The 24,050-nt window shown below is 39.6% G+C and overlaps 1 protein-coding gene across 1 annotated transcript; it reads right to left on the bottom strand.

The window, feature by feature from the left end:
* Positions 1-1,985: 1,985 nt before the first annotated feature.
* On the bottom strand, positions 1,986-21,088 carry anxa5a (annexin A5a; the record flags this gene model as incomplete). The annotated part of the gene is made up of 11 exons (XM_084086035.1): positions 21,010-21,088; positions 16,748-16,842; positions 14,984-15,097; positions 12,747-12,837; positions 11,870-11,949; positions 11,206-11,256; positions 8,847-8,940; positions 7,831-7,926; positions 6,752-6,810; positions 5,801-5,923; positions 1,986-2,045 (listed from the first exon to the last, which is right to left on the bottom strand). The coding sequence occupies exons 1-11, from the start codon at positions 21,020-21,022 to the stop codon at positions 1,986-1,988; spliced, it is 876 nt and encodes a 291-aa protein (XP_083942161.1). The 5' UTR covers positions 21,023-21,088.
* Positions 21,089-24,050: the final 2,962 nt, after the last annotated feature.

Raw genomic sequence — 24,050 nt, 5'->3', positions numbered from 1 at the left:
AAGTGATATTTTTTGGTTAAAACAAAAAGTATTTTGTTAAAAGGTTAACCTCTTCAGGAAACACTACCCTTCCTCTTTGCCTGGCCTACTTGTTGTTAACTAGTTGTACGAATGCTTGTCTTATTGTTGAATTGTTTATTGGATCTTGTTTAGTCAATACAATTATTTGCTTTTAGCTCCTGCTCATTTGACTACTTTGTCTCATCTGTTTAAGGAAATAGGTAGCTGATATATTGCACTTTTACCTTAGCGCTAGGTATGCTCTTGGTTGCTTGTTATTGCAGAAAATGCACTTATAACCTCTGGTGATTAGTAGCTTTCGTTCCCTACCTTTGTTGATTGCACTTATTGTAAGTCGCTTTGGATAAAAGCGTCTGCTAAATGACTGTAATGTAATGTTAAAGCACTATATTCTGATAGTAATCATTGCTATAGAGTGTTTGTTCAGTAACAGGAGTCTCCCCGTCTCTCCAGCTCTTTAATAAACAGAAAATACATTTTCCGGTAGGTGTCAAAACCTCAGCCAATCAGGAGAAGTACCCATTTTTAAGCTTCATTTTTATAGTGTTCCAGTTCCAATTTTGCCTGCTCATTTCTTAGTGTCATCACTTCCAATTTCACTTGTTTAATCTATATCCTGATTGAGTTCTCTATCCTGATTGGATAAAATTGGAAATGAAACTGAAACTGAAACGAAAATGCATTTTCTGTTTTATAAAGAGCTGGAGAGACAAGGAGACTCCTTTTACTGAACAAACACTCTATAGCAATGAGTACTATCAGAATATAGAGCTATTTAACACTTATTTTAACCAAAGAAAATCACTTACCCTACCTTTAATTATCTGCCTAAGATAATGAAAAACATGTTGAGGATAATGGTAGTCTAACAACAATCATGTCCTATCTTGGATGGTTTTTCCCACTAAATGGAGGACATCCATGTAAGCAAATGCTTTTTGATTGCTTCAGACTTTCCTGCCACCTTGTGGTAACACTGTCAAGAAAGCGGTGTCATTTTACATCAGTTGAACTTCAACTAAGCGCTCCCAATTAGAGGCAATAGAAGCCAATTAAGGAGCCACCATTTCAAATAGCATCTCATTACTTATTGACCACTGACAGCCACGCTGCAATTCAAGTCTGGACAGGTTTCATTTGTAATTAATGAAGACCCGGAACAGTGTTGACATCATGACATGAGGTTTTTAATAATTCAACAGCAGCATCGTATTTTAACTTGCATTTAACACATGCATCCATACAAGTGTACAAGCCAGGGTCATTATTAAGAAGCCTTATAGTATGCATAAATATATTGATGTATGAAAGAACTGGGCCAATGCAGTAGTTTTATTGCATAATGCTAACAAGAAAGGGCACTCAGTGGAGCATAAATCTCTGCTAGGACGCATGACCCTACCTCCCTCCGTCATTGATTGTGTCTGTGTGGAGAATGTGATGACGTTGTTTTGGTTTTGTGTTATGAAAAGGCGCACGGCAATGGGGTAAAGGCTATGATAAAGCATGCTGAGCGAAACCAGTCTGGATTCCATTCCAGGCTACAATTAATTTGTGGAATAAGTGGCCCCACAGCCATGGCAGCTTTATGAGTGAACAAATGCCAAACAACTTATGTTACTAATAAATAAAAATTGTATTTGCTTTATAGTTGGAATGCAAGTCCTCATCAGTTCTCCCAGAGATATGTAGAGCAGGTTTAGTGATTTGTTTGTAAGACAAAATACACATCAAGAGAGTTTAATAGAATGCACTCTAACTACTGATAACATACATAACACATGTCAAAAATGATAAGCAACTAATGTACCTTATTCAATCAACAGCATAACTCAAGAGAGTATTACCAATTATGATCATATCTAGCTATTTGTGATCATCTCACATATAGCTCTGTCTTGCAGCGCCATCACAGGTCATCGTTCAGCATCACTGTACGTATCGTTAACCAGCGTGTACGGTCATTAGTCCTGTCCGCCACAGAGGTAGCACAGAGCCTTACAGTAGTCTCCATCTGTATCCTCCTGCAGGAGAAAGAAACCAAGGCTAGGTCAAAACCTAGTACAGTACATGGCTGGACTGTGTATGAACTGCAGTGTTGATTTTGACACATTTTTGATTTAGTTTTAGTCATAGTCTTTTGAATAAAATTCCATTTAGTTTTAGTCATATTTTAGTCATCTGAAATGTTTTAGTTTTTTGTCTAGTTTTAGTCGACTAAATGTCATAAGATTTTAGTCGACTAAATCTACAGTTGATTTAGTCGACTAAAATGTATTTTGGCGGTGCCTTGATGGCGTCGTGATGGCTGATTTTACACTTGGTTGCATGCTGAAAATAGCCGATCTACAAGCTCACAACGCATCCCAGCGCAACGCGTTGTGAGCTTGTAGATCTGCTATTTTCAGAGCACAACACCCGAACGCAACCAAACATAAAATTACTTGTCTTTTAGTTCTACTGGATCTCTTGTGAGGTGAGGTTTAAAGGTTAGGCAGATCAGATATGGATCCTGACTGATTGACAAGGGTTGATATTGGGCATAAACCAGGATGGACATAGACCATTTGGGTAAGGCGATAAAGGTGTACCAAAGACATAAACACTGACACCCTGTCTAACATGATTACCAGAAACAGTTGAAAAACAAGCTGTGTTAAACTAGGATTTGACTGATTGAAACTGATGCACTACAGTAATTTCCTTGTTTGGTTGCTCTGAAGCTTCTCTTGCTCTATCGTACTCTGTTCAGCAGACCCTTATGTATGGTATGTTTGTAGCAAAGAGAATAATTCTAACAGAGTGGAAGACCTCCACCGTCCCTTGTTCTCTAGATGGCTTAGCGAGTTTGTATCATTAATACACCTTGAGAGGCGGCGCAGCAACAAACAAGGTCATTCAGCATTATTTGAGAACATCTGGGGTCCTATTACGGGTCTCTCTCCTGTGTGTTGTTGACTGTTCTGCTGATTGTTATTGTGCTCAACTTTGGAATCGTGTCTGGTACTTACTTTTACCATCATCGAAATAGACTAACTAATGTTGAGTTCATTGAGCATAATCTGGTGTTGATTTGTTTATTGTTTTGTTTTGTGTTGTGTCTACTGTTTTTGTTTTTTCTTGTCTTCTTTGTCTGACAAAATCTATAAAAAAAATATATATAAATAAACTAGGATTTGAGGTTTGTTTTTCCAGTGTAGTACATCATTTCGTGTTCTGGTACATGAGGGGAGCCAACTATATAGCAAACAGACATGCTGTCAACCACTAAAAATAATATCAGTCTTGCAAAAGCTGTCACAAAACCGGGTTTGTGATACATGATGTTGGGTGTTTGAGACAGACTTTATTTCTACGGTAGACGGTAGTACATGTTGTGCTCCAACAACTGTGGAGAGAAAATGACTGATAGACAGACATGCTGTCAACTCCAAGAATAATGTCTTCACAAATGTGGGATTTTGATACATAGTGATGTATCTCTATTTCTGAGGTAAAACATCCGGTAATTGTGAAGAGCAGTGAAGTAGTGCAAACTGAATTCATGACAGACAACCTATCGACTGCCAAAATATGATTAATCTCGAGCTGACATGAACTTGTGTTTTGGTTTATTTCCAAGGAAAAACATGTACTGTATAATTGTATACAGCATTTCTAGGAAAGCAAAGGTGCAGCCTACACAATATCCTTACTTGCTTGTCCCTGTGCTGCGACTGACCCGAATAAAATACCTGTCACATATTTGAGTCTTCAGTGTGCTGGTATGTGACACAGATTCATCTAATGAGTCCTAGGAGGCTTTGTGTCTATGATGGGAAATGGTAGATCAGTGTTGACGGGTAAGAACACAGATCTGCTTTTTTTTTCCTTCTTTTCTCTCTCTCTACTTTAAATCCAGAACGAACAAACAAGGCCATTTATGTGTCGAGGCAGTCTCTGTAGGCTGTTGACAGCTAACAAAATCCTATTATATAATTTCAAGATACACCAGAGTCAATGAGAAAGCAGGGCTCTCTTCTTCATTTCACATTTATTTTTATATGTAGTTATTACATGTTGAGCTTTAAGGGACAACTGTGGAGCTGACACTAAGAATGTCTACTGGATCTCTGCAATAATAGTTAAAATAAAATAAGGGTGACTTACAATAAGGTTTGAAATATAACCCCAGGAAACCTGAGGAGGCCATGGCGGGTGAAATGGTTTAATTTATTTTAGTTATAAACCCATTTTAGTTACTACCACTGCCTACCACAGATCGAGTCATCATCAGTATTGCAAGAATAGGGCAAATCTGATTCAGAGTAGTGTTAATATTATTGTTAAGATCTTCAATCTGCCTTAAAGGAGAAATCCGGTCATTTTAAGTGTTATGTTTGATGTGTGTCAAATCACTTACCAACGTATAAATGAAAATCGCGTTACTCCACAGAGCCCCCTATCAACCCCCACCGTTGGCATTATAGGAGGATATCGGATAGCCCAAATTCGCCTATTTTAACCAATGCAAAGTCTGTTTTTTTGCTTCTAGTACTCATTGTTGAGTCCCATGATAATGTAACAGGCGCTAAAACTCCCGACAAGCTAACGGCTAATAACAGAACGAGCTAATGCTGGTTGCTGGTTTCTCTCCCGACCTGGCAACCTGGGGCTGCCATGCAGAGAGATAAGCAGCCCCAGCGTTAGCTCGTTTGTTATTAGCCGTTAGCTTGTCGGGAGTTTTAGCGCCTGTTACATTATCATGGGACTCAACAATGAGTACTAGAAGCAAAAAAACAGACTTTGCATTGGTTAAAATAGGCGAATTTGGGCTATCCGATATCCTCCTATAATGCCAACGGTGGGGGTTGATAGGGGGCTCTGTGGAGTAACGCGATTTTCATTTATACGTTGGTAAGTGATTTGACACACATCAAACATAACACTTAAAATGACCGGATTTCTCCTTTAAGTCTCATTTTTATTTGCAGGGTAAGTCACCCCTGCAAAACAATAAAACATGTGCAGACCAGTCGAGTGCTCCAGTATATTTTATTTGGCTAGTCTCTCCTGAAGTGACCAGGTATTATTATTTTCTCTGATTCTTTGAGAGACATTTCGAAGTCAAGCCCTTCACTTACTGTCTGAACTGTTATGGCTGACGATGGTCGTGTTAGTCTGGGCCAAAAGAAAAAAATCATATTGCACTGATCGTGGGTGCAAAATAAATAAATTATCCCAATAAATCTGAGAAAAGCGTTAGAAGGAAATCCCCATTTCCTTCACTGTTCTCTCCAACAGCGCTCTGACATGAATGGTGTGGAAGCATATCCATATATCCAGCAGGTGATTTGAAATGCATTGGTTAGATGACGGATGTCAAGGAAGTCAAGGGGGGGGGGGAAAGCTGAATAGAGATTCTACACCCCTTTGCCATTTTACTCCCAACACTCACTTTTACAGTGAATTCCCAAAAGACATGATCAGAAAGGCACTTGGGAAAAGTGATGGTAGCAAAAAATGCTTGATGCATGTTCTTTTTTTAGTTCTGCTTTTATTTTCTGTTCTCGTGTTTTTATTTTATTATTATTAATTTTACTTTTATTGCCCTTGTCTGTAAAGCACTTGGTTATGCAGCAATGCCAGCTGCTGTATCAAGTACATAGTGGTTTTAAAGACGAAGTGATTCTGTGACATTGTTGATATGAAGAAATGCTTTTACATTCAATGTTTTCTGCACCTGGAGATTATATACCATTTAAGACCCATCATTACTTTGTCGTCTGGGGTACAGTACCTTGATACAGGCATACACCGACTGTCCATACTTCTTTGTGAAGACGGCTCTGATGTCCAGCATGTCCCTCTCGCTCCTGGACACCATGATCCTCATCAGAGTATCGTCATCGGTCCCGGCACGCTGCACACAAACACAACATCAGCAGCTGGAAGCAGCTGTTATTTGACAGTATATCAAGTGGAAAGGAAAGGAGTAGACAGGAAAGAGTGAGTAGTTTTTATTTGTTACTTTTATTACAGGTAAAAGGCCTGTATACAAAGTACAAAAGTATTGGCATCAAAATATACTTAAAAGTACCAAAATAAAATTAGAATTATAAAAATTAGTACCAAAATAGAATCAGACTGATTCGACTGCCAATCTCAGTCAAATCATGCAAAAAACAAAAAAAAAAAAAATAATCTTTTTTTTTTTTTTTGCATTAGTCAACTGCCAGTCGACTATTGGCAATTAGTCGCCAATCAGATTAGACTATACAAATCCTTGGTCGGGGACAGGCCTAAGCCAAAGTATAAAATAGGGTTGGTAAGCTGAGAGGCGTTGGTGCTTGTGTTCAAACTTAACGACTATTGCACAGTACAGTTTTACTTGAATTAATTCTACTCAGCTAAGCTTTGACTAGATTTGAACATCCTCCCAATCATCATGGCCATCTTCCGCTTTTGTTCTTTAGCCTTGAGTGTTACTCACAGATAGAAGATTTTCTTTTTTTTTAACACTCAACTCCACTTCTCATGTTCCTATCATTTATTGAACCTAACACAAGCTCTGGTTTAAGACCAAGACAAGATGAGTGAATGCAATCAATAAATGATGCAATCAGAGAGTGATTGAGCAACAACTTTTCTCTTTTTTCTCTTCGTCAGACTAAATTTTACTTTGGAACAAGTGCAGCACATGGGTCAAAATTTAATCTCATTTACAGGAACAGTGGAAACAGATACTTACCCTCATAGATCCACGCAATTCCTCTGCAAAATAGGCTGGAACACTCTTTGCACATTTCACTGTGAGAAATGTGAATGATTGAATGAATGAATACGTTAATGAATGAGAAGACCCATTGTTACCATATTACTCAATGTGAAATGTTTGCCACGTTGACCTTTCTTTAACCTATGTAGACCTATATAACTGATCTACGATCTCACAACGCTTGTAGTTCTGCTATTTTTGCCATTTTTAAAAATCACGACACGCCCAAATGTGTGACAGGGCCGGGTTGAAAGTGGTTTGATTCTGTGTCAAAAGATATTTGAAAACCGCAAAAAGGGTATTTATTCATTAATACTTTTTTGACACAATCAAATGTTTTATGGTCATGATTCACCAAGAGCCTGGATGGCTTGTTTCCAGGCTTAAAATAATTTACATAAATATTTTCGGAAATCTTTATGGCAGGGGTCTTCAACGTTTTCAGGCTAAGGACCCCCTAGCTGAGAGAGAGATGAAGCAGGGACCCCCTCGATATTGTATAAAATTGTGTTTCAGAAAGTTTTTTGATTACTTGGTCTGCTCTTTTTTCCCTCTACACCTATACCTCTTTGCCAAAAATAGCCAATCTACAAGCTCACAACGCCTCGCAGCGCGAGGCGTTGTGAGATTGTAGATCTGCTATTATTGGCAAAAGTTCTCCTCAGAAAAGGGATACTAGGGTTCAAGTGGCTACGGTAAAAATTGGCCAAAAATAGCAGATCTACAAGCCTCGCAGCGTGGGGTGAGCTTGTAGATCTGATATTTTTGGCCAAAGTTCTCCTCAGAAAAGGGATACTAGGGTTCAAGTGTTTAAGGCAAAATAAAAGATCCTGATCACACAAAGATTTGGCGGACCCCCTGTAGTAACTCTGAGGACCCCCTAGGGGTCCCGGACCCCCTGTTGAAGACCCCTGCTCTATGGGAAACATTTATGGGCTTTCTATCGGTGGCACCGCAAAATGGCCTCCACTGCTATGCCCTATTGCTGTATTTCATTCAAATATGCAAACGTAAATTGCTCTACCATGATCCCAGTACAACAATGGTCTTACCAATAGCAAGCATCAAGTTCTCCAAGTTCCCAGTGGTCTCGCCTTCAATAACATCTATAAGTTCATTACCAGATAGTTTCTTGTAGGCAACAAACACTGTGGGGAAACGAGACAAGGGCGTGGGTGTTATTCCAATTCAGCACTCTAAACTAAAAATGAAGAGGTTTTGATTTGCTAGGGGTGATTGGGGCAAATCTGTGCCTCTGCTTTTGATATCCTGCCTTCTGATCGTTCATTTTTTATCACCAGAGTTTAACTCTACACTAAATATCTTCACCGAAAATAGCCAATCTACACAACGTCATGCTGCAACGTGTTGGGACTTATCTGTTATTTTTGCTAAATGTTCACCCCAGAATAGGGAAGCGAGGGTTCATGTGGTTAAATAGATGTAGATTGTGTGATATGTTTGATATTCATGTTTGATAATATTACTTAAAAAAAATATAGAGAGAACATGTTAACCACATTAACGCTGATGTCCCTATTTTGGGCAAAAGTTTCACAAACATAAAAAAAATCAAATTCAATTTATTTTTTGCTTGTAGATCAGCTATTTTCTCTATTTGATGTATGAGAAGAAAGCGCCTCTCCTCCATTTTTTTTTACAAATATAACCCTAGACCTACTGATACAAAGAAAAACATGGTCTGTTGAAAACACAAATGTCATAAATGTGTGAAATCCCACAATAGACATACATGCGATCACAAGTGACACATCCTGTTTAAGAGTGAAGCTAACAGCAAAACAATGTCCTCCACAATATACTGACATGAATTGATTGAAATGCATATTCTGTATATGTTTGATGTGTTATTTCTTTGTACCGTTTGTTTATTGTATTGTTGCTGGTCTAGATGTTGTATGTTTACATGGACCACAGGAAACAAGCCTTTGGCTTTTTTGCGATTATCCATTTGGTTTTTTTAACGTACTGCTGTACTTTTAAACTGTCAATAAATTATCCAATCAATCAATGTCATGCAAGCATGCATGCACAACCATACACCCACCTTCTCTAAGATGCTCAAAGCTCCTGTTGCCAAGGATATTGACAAATTTTTCCTCATCTGTGCCAACCTTGCCCTCACCAGCTTTAAACAAGTCCTGAAATGAAACACACACACACCCACACCCACACACACACAGTGAAGAAGTGTTCCTTCAGAGCTCTGACACCTGTATTAATGATGCAGTATCTTAAACTTAATTAGCCTGATCTTTATGGACGCCTTCTTAATGTTTTTGCGTTTTCGACCTCATGTCCCAAACCCATGACCACTGATATGTTCGATAGAAAACTTGAACGTTGTAACATTTTCCGATTTTTTAAATGAACTGTATACAAATTGGCGATATTGTGGCCCTTTAAGGATTATGTCGCCAGTCACAGCAGACTGGTGTGTTGTTAATGGAGGGTCACATGGACATGAGCTCATCAAACATGGTCATCACTGTCTGTACGGTAGTCAGATCAAAATTCAATAACACAGAATGGTTCTGAACAAACAGGATTTTCCATTCCAGGAGGATGTCTCTAAATCAATTGATCTCTCATTAATCGAAGAGGACTGTGATGAGCTCAGAGCTCCCATGGCCTTTGTCTCTCTATAGCTCTCTGGAGACCAGCTTCTAGCAATAGCATATGCTGGTACTACTGATAACATGTTGACATTTAAAAGTTTCCAATTTGAGTTTCCAATTGAATTATTTTGGTCATGCCCTCGCTATATTTCCTGCTGTGATAATGTTTTATCCATTTTAAAACTTATTTTCTCTTCTTTAAAAGAGCTCCCTTGCAAGTGTAACTAATGCAATAAAGCATCTGTGTTTATGGTGAGTTTGATAACAACAATAATGTACCCACTCTCACTGTCTCCGACTTATCTAGCACCTAAAGTAGGTTCCCGTATAGATGCTTATCCTAATTAGAATGGGGATAGTTACATCAGATCCTGTAAACTAGCATCCTTTAACTATAGGTTACGTACTGTATGTAACCCCGGTTTTGTGAAACATGAGTAAAATCATTCATTTTGGTAAACAGCGCCCCCTGGCTTGTGTATGTCATTAGAATGCTTTATTCTTCATGCTAAATGTATTACAACAGTGCCAAACCTCAATTAAAATATGTATGTGCCTAACATTTGTCAAAACATATATAAAAAAGAAAAAATATGTCAAACGATGTATTGCTTCTAGCCTATGCATAATATAGACATGATGCAAATGCCACCACTTTTTATTTATTTTGTAGGCTATCAGTTGCATTTAGAGCTGAATTATTAGGTCCCTCAGTTTGTTTGCCAGTGTCGGCCAACTCAGCCGAAGTTTCTCTTAATGATGAAAATAGGCTATCATGCCTTAATGTCGCTGGAGGCACAGACGCACCTCCAGTGTCTGCGGTATTAATTTATAATACTGTAGGCTACTGTATATTGATCACATAAACGCCACACACAATAGCCTAATAAGTCTTACCATCTGATGAGGAAACAGTGGATGAAAGCTGTGTTCGGAATAGATCCATTCCCCATTCCGAGAAGGACAGTGATATATTAATCCAAAAGACGAATTTCCCCTCAGTAATCAATAAGCTCTGCTCCATAATCTATAGGATAGAAGCTTTCCACTTCCAGTATGCCCTGGATTCCAACATCATCTTTTTACCTCGGTAAGGGTGAGCAATGTTCATTAGAAAAGGCTTATATAATATCCTTTCCACGTTTTATTAGCCTTTAATTTGGTCATGGGGTTAAACGTTGTAAACGTCTTTATTCTCATTACACATGAGAGCATTAATTACGTTTTGATCCATCGTACGATTGAGGGACTCGCTTCCAGACAGAACAGATGTACAAGTTGTCTGTCAAGGCGATGTGACGCCAACATCTGTATTTTTTGAGGAGAGACAAAGGTGAACTTGGTGAAGTTGAAGTTGGATATTTCATTTCCTGTTGCCTTTTATGGTGCGAAAAGGGGCGTGGAACAATGCAAATGAACTTCTAGGGAACGCGTTTGAGATTTTACGACCAGCTGGCAGCCGTCCAGATTCATCATGACATACACCATGTGATCCGCGCATTTGAGGGATTTACACACCCCTTTGCGAATTGCACGTCAGTTTTAGCTTAGGGAAAATACACCCTCCTTTAGTAACTTTATTTACACCTTATTTACAACCAGCCATTGAGTTTTTATTGCTTCTCACAAGTGACAGGGGGCACTGTTTACCCATAATGTGTGTCTTTATGAGTCAGATTATGCAAAATTTAGAAATAACCCTACAGTTTTTTTTCATGCATTTTAGGAAGTATTACTGAAAAATACAAAACTAAAACAAAAAAAAGTGCAGAATTTAGTTTCTCTTACCTTAGCATCTTTCTCAACCTTGTCTTCCTCTACCTCCTCCTCTCTGCTCCCCTTGATGGCCAAATCGATACGCAAGACAGACAGACAAACGGACAGAGACAGATGGTCAGACAGAGACAGACAGACACAAACAGACAGATTTACCATAGACAGACAGATGTACAGAAAGCTGAAGGAGGTCAGACGTGATGGAAACGTGGTGATCTCATGCTTGTCAGATCAGGCGACCCAGGGAGATTACATTACTGAGTGGTAACCCATGATTACATTTCTGCCTCTAAGTACATCACACCTGAGACGTGGTATGTAGTGCATCACTCTCTCCCTGCTCCCTTACCCTCGGGTTTCCTCTGCCATCTCCTAATCATTCCTTTCCCCTTACTCCCTACCCCTCCCTTCCATATTGTGTTGACGTAGTGTCATAGTTATAGTGTCACTCCTCCACCCTCCTTCTCCTTCATTCCCTAATTTCCACCCAAACCTCAAATGGCTTTCTAATGGCATCCTGATTAGAGACTCTAATTAACAGGAAAGGAAAGATCTGTCGTTCCAGCTGTCCTCTCCTGCTCACCCCTCTATCTCTTAATCTCTGTCACCCACCCGCTTTCCACCCCTCCCTCTTACCGGCCTGCCCCCCCCTCTCGCTGTCACTCTCCCTGTTTACCTGGCATAGGATCACAAGTAGTTTTTGGTAGTGGCCTGAGGTGTCTCCGCAGATATCTTTTTCCAGCTTGTTACCATACTCTGGGAAGGAAACAAGAGAAGAGGGGAAGGAAGATTGCTTACACTTCTCGCTAACGGCAGCCATTAATGGCTGCAATCGACCCAAGTGGCCAAGCTTCTGTTTTTCTGAAGGTCTCCGACAGCACATATTAGATTATCAGGCTAGCGGATGGCCTGGCCTTCTCTTCTGTCCGGCTCATATAGCCCCAGTCTATGCCTTTGGCCCCTCGTGCCTTGGTTCTTGCTATTATGGTTTGTGTCTCCCCCCCCCCGCCGCATAAAAGCACTGAGCGGTTCCCACAATGGTACAGTATCGTATGTTCTTTTTATTCCCCATCACGTGTTCCGGAGCTTGATTCAATACAATATACGTAAGGTATATTTATGATAGTGCCCCAAGATGCTAATGTAGAGATTTTCATTACACACGTGATTTGCCAGTGACGTACATATCTGCTCAGTAGTATTCCAGTGGAAAATAAAAGGGTGCTGATATCGTGCCAGACACAAACAGGTATACACAGTCAAATCCAGAGTGTTCATTTCTTAAAGTGTCCGTTTTTACACTCGGCTATTACTGTGCAGTACTTCTGTGTGATGACAAAACTACTTTGGTCGATACTTTAAGATAAAAGTAACTTCAATAATAATCCATCATGAGTTTACTTTCATGCCAGTGATCAATTCAACTACTTTGTTGACCAGGGTACCCTATAGGGTCTATATTGGTCCACTCCTTATTTCCCTGTACACCAAATCTCTTCACTGAAAAGAACCAACCTACAAGCTCACAATTTTCCTCAGTTTCCACGCCCTACCTTTCTTGTACACTTTGCAGATGGCCTGGATCTCTTCTGACGTCCTTGAGGCCATAATCTCAATCAGAACCTCGTCGTCAGTACCTGCTCCCTGGAGAACCAAGCACAACATCTGGATGAAATCTGCAGAGCTTCAGCTGGGATGTTTGCTAGAGTGAGTCATATGGGACCTTTTTTTCAACCTCATCTCCATATTTCGGTCCTCATTAATGCTTACTAGATGGCACCATTTCTGTACTTATCTAACCTTGTGTCTCAAATGTGAGCAGTCGAAAACTCGAAAATCTATCGTTGGCACTTGGCAGGGACTTCAAGCTAATGGAAACTACAATCATTCTCTTACTGCAACATTAACATTTTAAAATATTAAACATGGTTGTTGAATCAAAGAAAGGTGGACATCTAGTTTGAAATCCCTGCCAATGATGTCATCAACAGGTTTCCATAGCCGACCTCTGAGACACAGAGGTTTTAAAGGGAGAAGGGGCGCATTCACCTTTTGTAACATAACATAACACAACAAAACTGTAACATACCAAGCAAAAAAGAGCAGCAGGTGTTGCCTAATACAGTACCAATATACAAATCATGTAGTGTACTGTATGTTCAGATGATAAAATGACAAAAACCTCAGGTGCTGCCTGGGGATTTTGTTGATGCAACATTTAATTAAATTGGGCAATATTAGGGGTGTGACAATAATCCTACCTGGGTCACATATTTTTTACTCCCATTCTGAATTCCCACAGACGTGTTTAATATCGCGTCATATAAGAACTGTGTTCCAAAAATTGCCATAATCAAGACTGTATCAAATAAATAAGTAAACGTTACAGAGCCACCTCCCTGACAATACGCCGGGACCATTTGTTCATTATTGGACCACAATTCTTATACAAGACGATTCTAAGATGACCCAATGTCATTCTCCATAGAGAAATGACTTCCGTGACCCAGGGGATGAATGAGTGACGTCAGGACTTCGGTATCTCTATGCCCTAAGTACCTCCCAGGGGTCAGTTCATAAAAACTGTACATACTGTAGGAACCAACCAACACATCCCCATCAGTCCCAACTACACAGAGACAATAATTTAGAGTAGCTCAAAGAAAAGCAGCTGCCCTGACCTATAACCCAGCATAGTCCTGAAGGACGTAATGATGGCACATGAATAATGGTTGTCATTACAAAGTGCTCTGGAGGGAAGAGGGATCATCATTACACATGTGAAGTCCTGTCATCCCTCTAATGTCACTACTGTATGTACGATATTGTGCTGCATTGTTTGTTGCCAATGCAGCAGTATATTGTAGATTTTATTCCTTTATGGATTTTTCCTTCATCTCTCCTTTTAGGATTATGTCCTTTTGCACACCTACGAACGGACAGGTGCGTCGGAGTGTGAATGCTGAATATGGAAGAAAAAGGGAGAAGGGAGAGGGAGTCCCGCGCACTGTCTTCACTTATTCATCTCTCCCACATGAGGTATTTCTTAATTATATAGCAGAAATTAATTGGCACCTCTCCAGGACAGAGCCAAAGTAGTTCAGCGAGCAATAGCATGCAGTACAATACACTACAGTACAATACAATGACGATTAGGGTTGTCCGATATTGGCTTTTTTACCGATAACCGATATACCGATATTGTCAAACTCTTAATTACCGATACCGATATCAACCGATACCGATATATGCGGGGATTATTGTGATTAGGGTAAGCTCAAATTTCATATCACACACACCATACAGTAAGAACTACTGTAAATTATTTAAAAAAAAACAAAAAAATAAAAAAAAACGATACCGATATTTTCCGATATCGATTTTTATGCTAATATCGGACGATAATATCGAGAGGCCGATAATATCGAACATCCCTAATGACGATGTATATCTGCTGCTTGTCTGTATACACGTACGCCAACACGCCTTTCTGTAAATATTACTTGGACAATAAAAAGGTCTTGTTTCTGACTTTGTGATTAATTTGTGGCCTGCACTAATTTCTATCTTCTCCATGGAATAAAATAAGGCAACATGCTGTGTTAGTCCTGGAAAAGGGAGCAGTTTGAAGTACATAATAAGCCTGATTAAGACGTGGTTGTGTGCCGTTGTCATGTGCCGAAAATAGCCTCTCCACAAGCCTCAATCAACGCATTGTAGGATGGCTATATTCGGTGAGTGACACAGGCATGCAATTAAGTATAATTCAAGCATTACTGTTAATAGTCACCTTTAGAGCCTTGTGCAGTTTAGCAGCATCATAGGCGATGGTCGGTAACATCAAGGCCAGAAGAAGGTCCTCAAACAGTCCTCCTAACTCAGATTTCAGAGCAGCGACCAGGTCCTGTGGACAGATTAATGATTAATTTAAATACTGTATAATACAAGTAATAGTAACAACACAAATCCAGCTGCTATTACTAATACTACTATACTAAGAAGAAGAAGAAGAAGAAGAAGAAGAAGAAGAAGAAGAAGAAGAAGAAGAAGAAGAAGAAGAAGAAGAAGAAGAAGAAGAAGAAGAAGAAGAAGAAGAAGAAGAATACTATATGAGATCACTTGTGGAAAAAGTACAACATTATCACGTCCCTTTTCATCCTTCCACTAATTTTCATTTCTTTGGTTCTTTTTTTTTTTTTAAATTAGCTTCTTTTGACCTCTGCCCGCCTCTCCCACAAGAGGTCTTGCCTTTCCCCAGGCCATAGTTGTAAATACGATTTTTTTTTTCTTAACTTGTCTGCCTGGTTAAATAACAGTTAAATGATAACAATAATTGAAAAAAAGAATCCTCCATCACACTGGTACAAAACAAAAAAAAGAAGAGACAAATAAAGTTAAATGAACAATGAGGCTTTTACTGAGTGTCCTTCACAACCAATAGTAGTTAGTCTCTAAAACATTATGGGACAGTTATCTATTGCTATCATTCAAAAAAGATAATAATCGGTTTTGAGGTTCAGAGAGAGAGAGAGAGAGAGACACACAGACAGACAGACAGACAGACAGACAGACAGACAGACTGAATTTGTTGACTGCCATCTAAGACAAGCATAACAAATGGCACCATAACAAAATTTACTAGGGGTATTGTCCTATAAACTACACCCAGCATCACATCACTCATTGAGGGCTGCGTCTAAAATTGATTTTTATGTACAGTTAATCACAGATTTGGGCATTCCAGGTGGTGCATATGAGTGCGTGCGTGTGTGCGTGCGTGCGTGTGCTTGTGTGCTCATATGCTTGTGTTTATTGGCATGTACAGTACTTACAGTATATGCATGGAGCTTTGTACAGTACAGTACTATGTGGGCATGCACAAAAATATGTCTTTTTGTTGTGAATCTGAAGACTGATGATGTCAAATCAATGCAATGATCCAATAGTAATCTCCTGGAGCTTTTATACCTGAAGGAAAACACACTTCACATTTCAGTGAACCTGCAGTTTTGGATTTGTACTTCGGCTAATTCCCCTTGAATGGTCTGTTCTGTTATTATTCTTCATCGTACAATAATGAAAATAGCCTATCTACAGGCTCAAAGATTTAATTATTATTTTCTTACATTTTCACATAAAATAGGAACATCAGGTTGAAAGTGATTAATATTAAAAAGATAATAATAATCACATTATACATATTTAAATATGGTGCCAGAGCCGTGTGTGTGTGTGTGTGTGTGTGTGTGTGTGTGTGTGTGTGTGTGTGTGTGTGTGTGTGTGTGTGTGTGTGTGTGTGTGTGTAAATAAGCGCATCAGGCAGATCCATGATTCAATCATTTCTGGTGTCAAGGAAAGCTGACCCAAGCCCTTTGGAATGCAATGAGGAGACATCAGCCTATAAAGCAGCAAACTACACGGGACAGCTTCAGGCTGAGCCCTAAGCCAGCCTCAGGCCATGCGTCATCCAGGTGCAGCTGATTGAGAGTGGTAGACAGGACATGGTAGCTGATGTGACCTGTGACCTGTTCCAGCCCCAGAGGGTGCAGCTTACCTTTCCGTACGCCTTCTTGTACGCTGCTTTAATTTGCTGGCGCTGATCATTGGAGCGAGCGGTCAGAACCATAAGGATGGAGTCTTCATCCGTGCCTGATAAGAGAATTAAAACAGGCATGAATATGGTGCAAACAAAACAAAAGACATAAAGACATTATTAAATTGAGTTTACAGTTCATTATCTAAATGTAATATGCAGTCCTGTTAGGCTCACTGGAGTCAGGATTCCTTCCTCACTGGGTGACACCCATACTAAAAATATGTAGTCATGAAAAAAAAAAAAAGCCTCAGGTTAAAAAGAACAAGGAACTGGCTGACGGAAATAATTAGTAAGTTAGTTAGTGAAGAGAGAAGGTGAGTGGAAATAGTTAAACGTTTGGTCATTTTGTAACTTTGTAGCTGCAGTTGAAGCCAGCTCAACTTGGATTGTAGCTTTGTAGATTTTGTATCTTCATGTATTTAAAAAAAAGAAATGGCAGTGCACTGCCTGTAGCTTTGTAGCTGCCCGTGTGAACATGGACCTATCTCACTCAGGTGTTGAACTCGGGTGAGAACTGCTTGTTTTCCAACAGGACTTGTCTCTTGACTTGTTAGTTATGTGTGTAATTACATCTAGTGTAAAGTAGTTACTGTATACTGTAACCGGGCAGGAAATGGCCATTGTGTGTGTTTGTTGCATGTGACTGGGTGAGACTGTACACTCTTGCACATCTTGTGAGTGTGGTTTGACCCCCCCCCCCTCCATCTCGCCCTCTCCCTCTCCTCCTCTCCCTCTCCAATTAACCATCAAGTTAAAGGCAGTGCAAGGGGACAGACTCAGCTGCAGAACAGCAGCAATGTTGTGGATTATTTTCTCGCTCTTTGTTTTTCTTTTTCTTTCCCCCAATTTCTTTAGGGAAAATTCTCTGGTATGTTGAGTTTTGCTATTTTAGTTCTGGGTGGGATTTTGCAGTAGTGTAGTTTTCATTTTTGGTAGTTTAGATTATTTTCTGTTCTGGTGGTTAAGGGGGATCCAATATTTAGCTTCCTGATCCTTTGTCCTTTTTGGCTGGGGTCCCCTACCCCTTTTGTTTTGGGTTATTTATTTATACCTTTGGTATGTTTGTTTCTCTTTTTGTTCTACAATCTCTATTGAGCCTTAGCCTAATGGAGAGGCAATAACATATGGGGGCTTGTCGCGATCAAGCTGCCATGGCGCTGTCCAGTGCTGAACATATTGATCTGGCCTAAGCACCTTTTGTGCTGTCCAGTGCTGATCCTCCTGAGACACATGCTTAAGTGGGTGTCTAGCTTGATGATGATGGACCATCCAGTGCTGCTTTTCAAGAATGCTTGAACAACTGCCAAATGTTGTCTAAACTTTAAACACATCATATGTGTCTCTGTTTTCACATGGCATCTCTGACCCATGTTACAACAGGTCAGGATTTAGAAGGCATTTTTAGAATCGGCCTCAGGTCTTAATGGGTTAAGTAAAGAGACTGGAGTCATGAAACCAGATTGTTTTCGTCTTCTTCAAGTGGGCAGTAACTAAACTTGAATTGTTAAAGGGATATCAGCAGGTGCCGCTAACTCCTTGTGTATTTAAATACGCTGTTCTGCTGTTATCAATCTGTAACAACACATACTTACTCAATAGATACATTATAGTTGCATGTATAGTTATTCTGTACTTACACAGGTATTAGAAACACTGTGGGACCTTGTCTTTGCATCCATTTACCCCAGTGACTGCAGAATAAGAGCAACTTACTGACAGACGACGTGCAAAAAATCTAAATAAAGACCTGACCTCTGAAAGCAGGAGGCCAACATGTGAAACGATGAGATAAACGGATGACCTACTGTAGAAATCAATAGCGCCTAAAAAGTCACCAGCGCCTTTGTTGAGAACGGCGGAGGAAAAGAAAAACAAGCTGATGACAACATGTGTCATTTCCCTCGGGGATCAAACTGTGTTATATAAGGTATAATTATGCGTGTCAGACCCTGCGGTCAGAGGTGTTGTTATGGGGTCTAGAGACGGCTCACTGGTTGATTGTGATCTTTTCCCATTCACTTCCAGATTTCTTTAGAGATTTTGTTATGCTTTATTTGACAGTATTGGGTGTAACAAGATACAGTTCATGACGAGTGAGGTTACAGAAGGGATTGGATCATTACGACCTGAGGCGGATTCAACAAATGCCTTCTAAATCAGTAGTTCTCAAACTTTTTAATAATTCAAAACGATTGAACATTTTTTAAACACTTTCAAGATTTTTCAAAATTGTAAAAAAAAAATAGCAGATGTACAAGTGACGCACTGTGAGCTTGTGCATCTGCTATTTTTGAATAGCCGTCGGTAAAATCTAAAATGACACAGATGCTTTCCCGGTTTTAATGGGTTAAAGCAGTGGTTCTCAACCTTCTCAGGCCGCGACCCCTGAAATAATCATATTTGAACAGGGGGCCCCCCAAAATAATCATATTTGAATTGCCCCCCCACCCTAACAAGTACTTGGAATTGTATTAGGTGAGGCATTACATTTAGTTTGACTCAGTGTTGTGAGGCATTGTGAGCTTGTAGATTGGCTATTTTCTTTTTTGCATCTTTCTTATATTATTTGACAATTTGGCCAGTTTTTATGTATAGTTTGTTGATTATTAAGAAGGACTTAAAAGCCATTAAATTGTCAGTTTACTGACATCATCATGTGGGGACCCCCTGGGGGTCCCGACCCACAGGTTGAGAACCACTGGGTTAAAGCACATGGGCTACAGGCCCCAGAAGCAAAACTATGAATCATTATATGCCAACAGTGAGTACACCATTGCATTGCGAAATAGCATGTACTCAAAGCTACCACATTGATTATGACAGTGTGGGGGCCAGCTGATTGACAGTAATGGTGAAAGGAAGAAATATTGTAATTATGGCCCATTCTGTATGCTGTAGTGGGCATTAGGTTACTTGAGAGAGGTCAAAGGCCAAACACTATAAAAGCAATCAGTGTTGTTGTTGTTGTTTTACATAGAGACAATGTGGGGGGGGGGGGGGGGGGGGGGATAGAAAGAGGGACACAATTTCAAATGTACAAATGCAATAACAAAGTTGTTTTATTTTGTTGTTTTGTAAAGCAACTTTGAGTACTCAGAAAAGCGCTATATAAAGAGAGAGACAGACGGACAGACGGACAGACATTTAAAACTGGTACAGTGAACAATATTGTCAGACCTGGTGGTTAATGTTACTCATTATCATAATCAGAATGTGTCCTTATTTTGAAGACCAAAAATAAATAAATTGAACAACTCTTTATGATCTCTTGTCTTTTACTTCCACTCTATGTGATCCCAGCAGATCACAATATAAACTGACCATATACTCCTTAATATTGATTGCTTATGGTGTTATTTAGCCTAGATTGCATGGTTGAATTTGTACAGCAAGTCTTTCTACTACTGTAGGTAACAGCATTGGGGTAAATTCCAAATAATCTATATGTGAAATGTGCCTGTATTGGAAATGGAAAATATACAGTAGATGTTAATGACCTGATGAGTGGACAAATGAAAATTGATAAAACAATTAGATTATGCATCCGTACATTACAAATAAAATGTATATTTTGTATTATGCGCCAATGTACTAACCTTTGTGAAGAAAGGCAAAAACGGAAACAAGAGGAAATAGTGAGTATACTCTAAAAAATTATGATGAGTAAGTGTTGGAGAATTATCTATCTACTAAAATCTACAGTGTAAAAGTACATGCAATTAAGTTTGTATGCATTGAATGAGCATAGAGTGTTCTTCCCTCACAAATACTTGGACTGGTAACCGGAACACTCGCCCCAAAACACACTTTCCCCCATTTTTTCAGAGGACCGCTCGCCCCCAGCGGTTCTTGTGTTCTTGTATTCATTTTACTGAGGTTAAGGTTAGGAATAAGTTTAAGGTTAGGCATAGTTTTACTGAGGTTAAGTTTAGGAATAAGGTTAGGTTTAGGCATAGTTTTACTGAGGTTATGTTTAGGAATAAGGTTAGGTTTAGGCATAGTTTTACTGAGGTTACGTCTAGGAATACCTGGTGGCGACCGTTCTGAATCTGAGGTCACCGGATTTGACACAAGCGTGTTTTTGGGCGAGCGTTCTTGTATTCCTTGGACTGACTTTATGAAAAACGTGTGGCCTATGAAAACAATGCTGTGAGTATATTGGTAAACTTAGTAGCAGTGGTACTGTATGTGGACCATGTAGCTACAGGAAAGGAACTGACCGATTCCTTTCATGGCCTTGTGGAGGATCTCTGCATCATGCTTGGCGTTGAAGTGGACAAAGGGTTTAACGCTGCCTCTGTAAGCCGCCTAGAGGAAAGATCAACAGAAATACATGTTAAAGGAAACGATTGTCAGGCTGTAAAACTTTCAGTCTATAGAAACCATATTGATGGAGGAAACACACCTTTCTGTCTGTTTTGGCCATTCTCTGTGTTCCTACAATACCCATGATGCAGTCAAACAAACCTTTTCTATGCTTTTCCTTTATGTACTTTTTGTATTTATCAGACTGTTTATCAAGGCCTGAACACAGCCTGTCATCAGGCTGGCCTGCCATACTGAAATACTTTCCTTTGACAGACTGTTTTTCCTATGTTGAAGTATCCCTTTGTGTGGTTTTGTTCCCCTATGCTATAGGGACTACCTTCCTTTGTGGATCTAGTACTATTTGGATTTTGAAAAATTGCACCTACTAAGTGCAGTGACGTTTCCAGCTTGCATTCTTCATCAGACTGAAATGAAAACTGAGAGACACCCTTCTTATACAATCAACATGATCACATAGAATGCATTTCAGCTGTTGACGTCAGACTTCAACACATAACCAATCAGGTCATGGTGGTTAATTACATCAATACATTTAAAAAATGAAAACATCACATAAGGTGGAACAAATGATGTCACTGATCATGTAGTGTATGTGTATGTGTGAAACCCAACGTTGTATTCAAGGAGGCCTAGAAAAAGTGACACCATATCCACAAAGTGTATATCAATATTATCACAATACCGTAAACCATCACATGGTGTAGTTGAAAATAAGGATTAAAAACAGTACTCAATAAGGCTAGCACACCACCATCAGGCTGGTAGGCCATCATTAAGTGTGAAGCGAAATAGGGGCAGCATTATTGTTCTATAAAGGTGCAATATTTAGTGGCGGCAGTGGCTCAGGGGTAGAGTGACCGGTAGAGCGGCCGGATGGCCAGTTCGATCCCGGGCTCCCCCAGAGTTAGTGTCGAAGTGTCCTTGAGCAAGACGCTGAACCCCTAATTACTCCCGATGAGCAGGTTGGTGCCTTGTGGTTTCCTATGTGTGAGAATTGGTGAATGTAATGCACAATCTATGTAAAGCGCTTTGGATAAAAGTGCTATATAGAGGAGCGATAATGTAATTAACCACTGTGACCTGATGGTTATGTGTTGAAGTGTTGTCTGACGTCAACAGCTGCAATGCATACTATGTGATCATGTTGATTGTAGAAGGGTGTCTGCTGTCTTCACTTCAGCTTGATGAAGAGCATGAGCTCAAAACGTTACAACAGCACTTAATAGGTGCAGTAAAGACATTTTTCAATTTTGTCCCAACAGTTTGCGTCTTTCTTTTGTTTTAATCTTTTTCTTTTTGCTCTTCCTCTCTCTGCTATACCTTTTCTTTCTATTACCCGAAAACAACATGGAGCTTGCACAAACATGACATGACTGACCCATGTGATGTGACAACAAAACTGACTGACTCTGATTCTAATGAGGCACACAGCAGGTTGGGAAAAGCAGCTTTAAGAGAAGCCATATTGGACTCTGTCTGTCTGTGTGTGTGTGTGTGTGTGTGTGTGTGTGTGTGTGTGTGTGTGTGTGTGTGTGTGTGTGTGTGTGTGTGTGTGTGTGTGTGTGTGTGTGTGTGTGTGTGTGTGTGTGTGTGTGCGCGCGCGCGCGTGTGTGCGCTGAACGCAGGGGAGCGCCTGCATTGACCTTTCAAGACAATTGTCTAATCAAATACATTTTAGCCAAGACAACTCAGGAGGGCTCAGTGGGAGAACAATGAATTTGGTCGCCACTATGTCACATACACAGATCGGCCTTCTCCTCACTGGTATTTGGATTCTTCCTCTCAAGGGAAAATATAATTTGAGGGAAAAGCAATAAAACAACTGCCTTGGCCGGCTCAGGTGCGAGATCACAGAGAATATTGTGTTCGCCCCCCCAACCACAATTTCGCCCTTATAATCTCCTCTCTCTGTCTGTTTTAATTTATTTATTTATATCTCATGTTTGTTTGTTTTCAACTGCTTTTGTTCATGATGATGTACTCACAGCGATCCGCCTAGGGCTTCATCAGCATAACAAAAGAAGTATAACACAAAAAGTCTTAATAGCTTTTTAAAAAAGTATTATTCTGCACCAAAGGGGCACCGTCTTTATCTAGTCTGTATGCTTCATAAACTGATTAAGTAAAAAACAGAATATTTTTGTCCTGCAGGAAACTTTTTGTTGGTTGCTACAGAGATAATAGGCCTATATACCTTGAGGCACATTCTTCTTTGAGACTGGGACAGCCACACCAAGCTTGTGCAGATAGCCCCTGATGTGTCTAAATCTTTCTTTTCTTTTTTCTCATTAAAACGTAAAGTGTCTTGAGACAACTTGTTGTGATTTGACATTAAAACAATAAAATAAAATTGAATTCAATTAAACTCTAAACTGTAAATCTTCTCTACACAGACAGATAAGTAATAAAGAACTTTGAGCAGTCACTAATCAAAAATGCACATGGGGCCAATGGAGCATAGCTCAAAAATACATAAAAGGTAACTGAGCTACACTAAAAACTCTCTTTAAAAATATAGCTAGCTACACTACAAATTACTTATTAAAAGTAGCTAGATACATATTTAGTTAGTTTGTAAGGGATGTGGCTGAGGGGCCATGCTATTGAGTGACTGAATAAAACATAGGACTGTGAAAGCTACAAAAAGCTACAGAAAGCTGATCTGGATCAGCACTATTGCTAGATAGTTTATGGCCATGGTAAAGGACAACTAACAACATGATTGTAGATGATGACTGGGTAAGATTATACAGGGTGTAACTATGTGGCTTGTCAATGCACACATACAAGTCAAGCCTCCATATCTTGTCCAAATATTAATGACATAAAGAATATTGAAGTAGTTATAGAGCAGGCAGCCAAACGCAGCAACCAACTGATCAGTCAGTCCAGAGTCCATGAAAGTAATACAAACAATTTAGCGAAATTGCAA

This window comes from Gymnoscopelus microlampas (assembly GCF_963454915.1).
Source record: "Gymnoscopelus microlampas genome assembly, chromosome: 18".
In the NCBI taxonomy this organism is placed as follows: domain Eukaryota; kingdom Metazoa; phylum Chordata; class Actinopteri; order Myctophiformes; family Myctophidae; genus Gymnoscopelus; species Gymnoscopelus microlampas.
The sequence above is the reverse complement of the archived record's forward strand: the minus strand, read 5'-3'. Positions and strand labels throughout refer to the sequence as shown.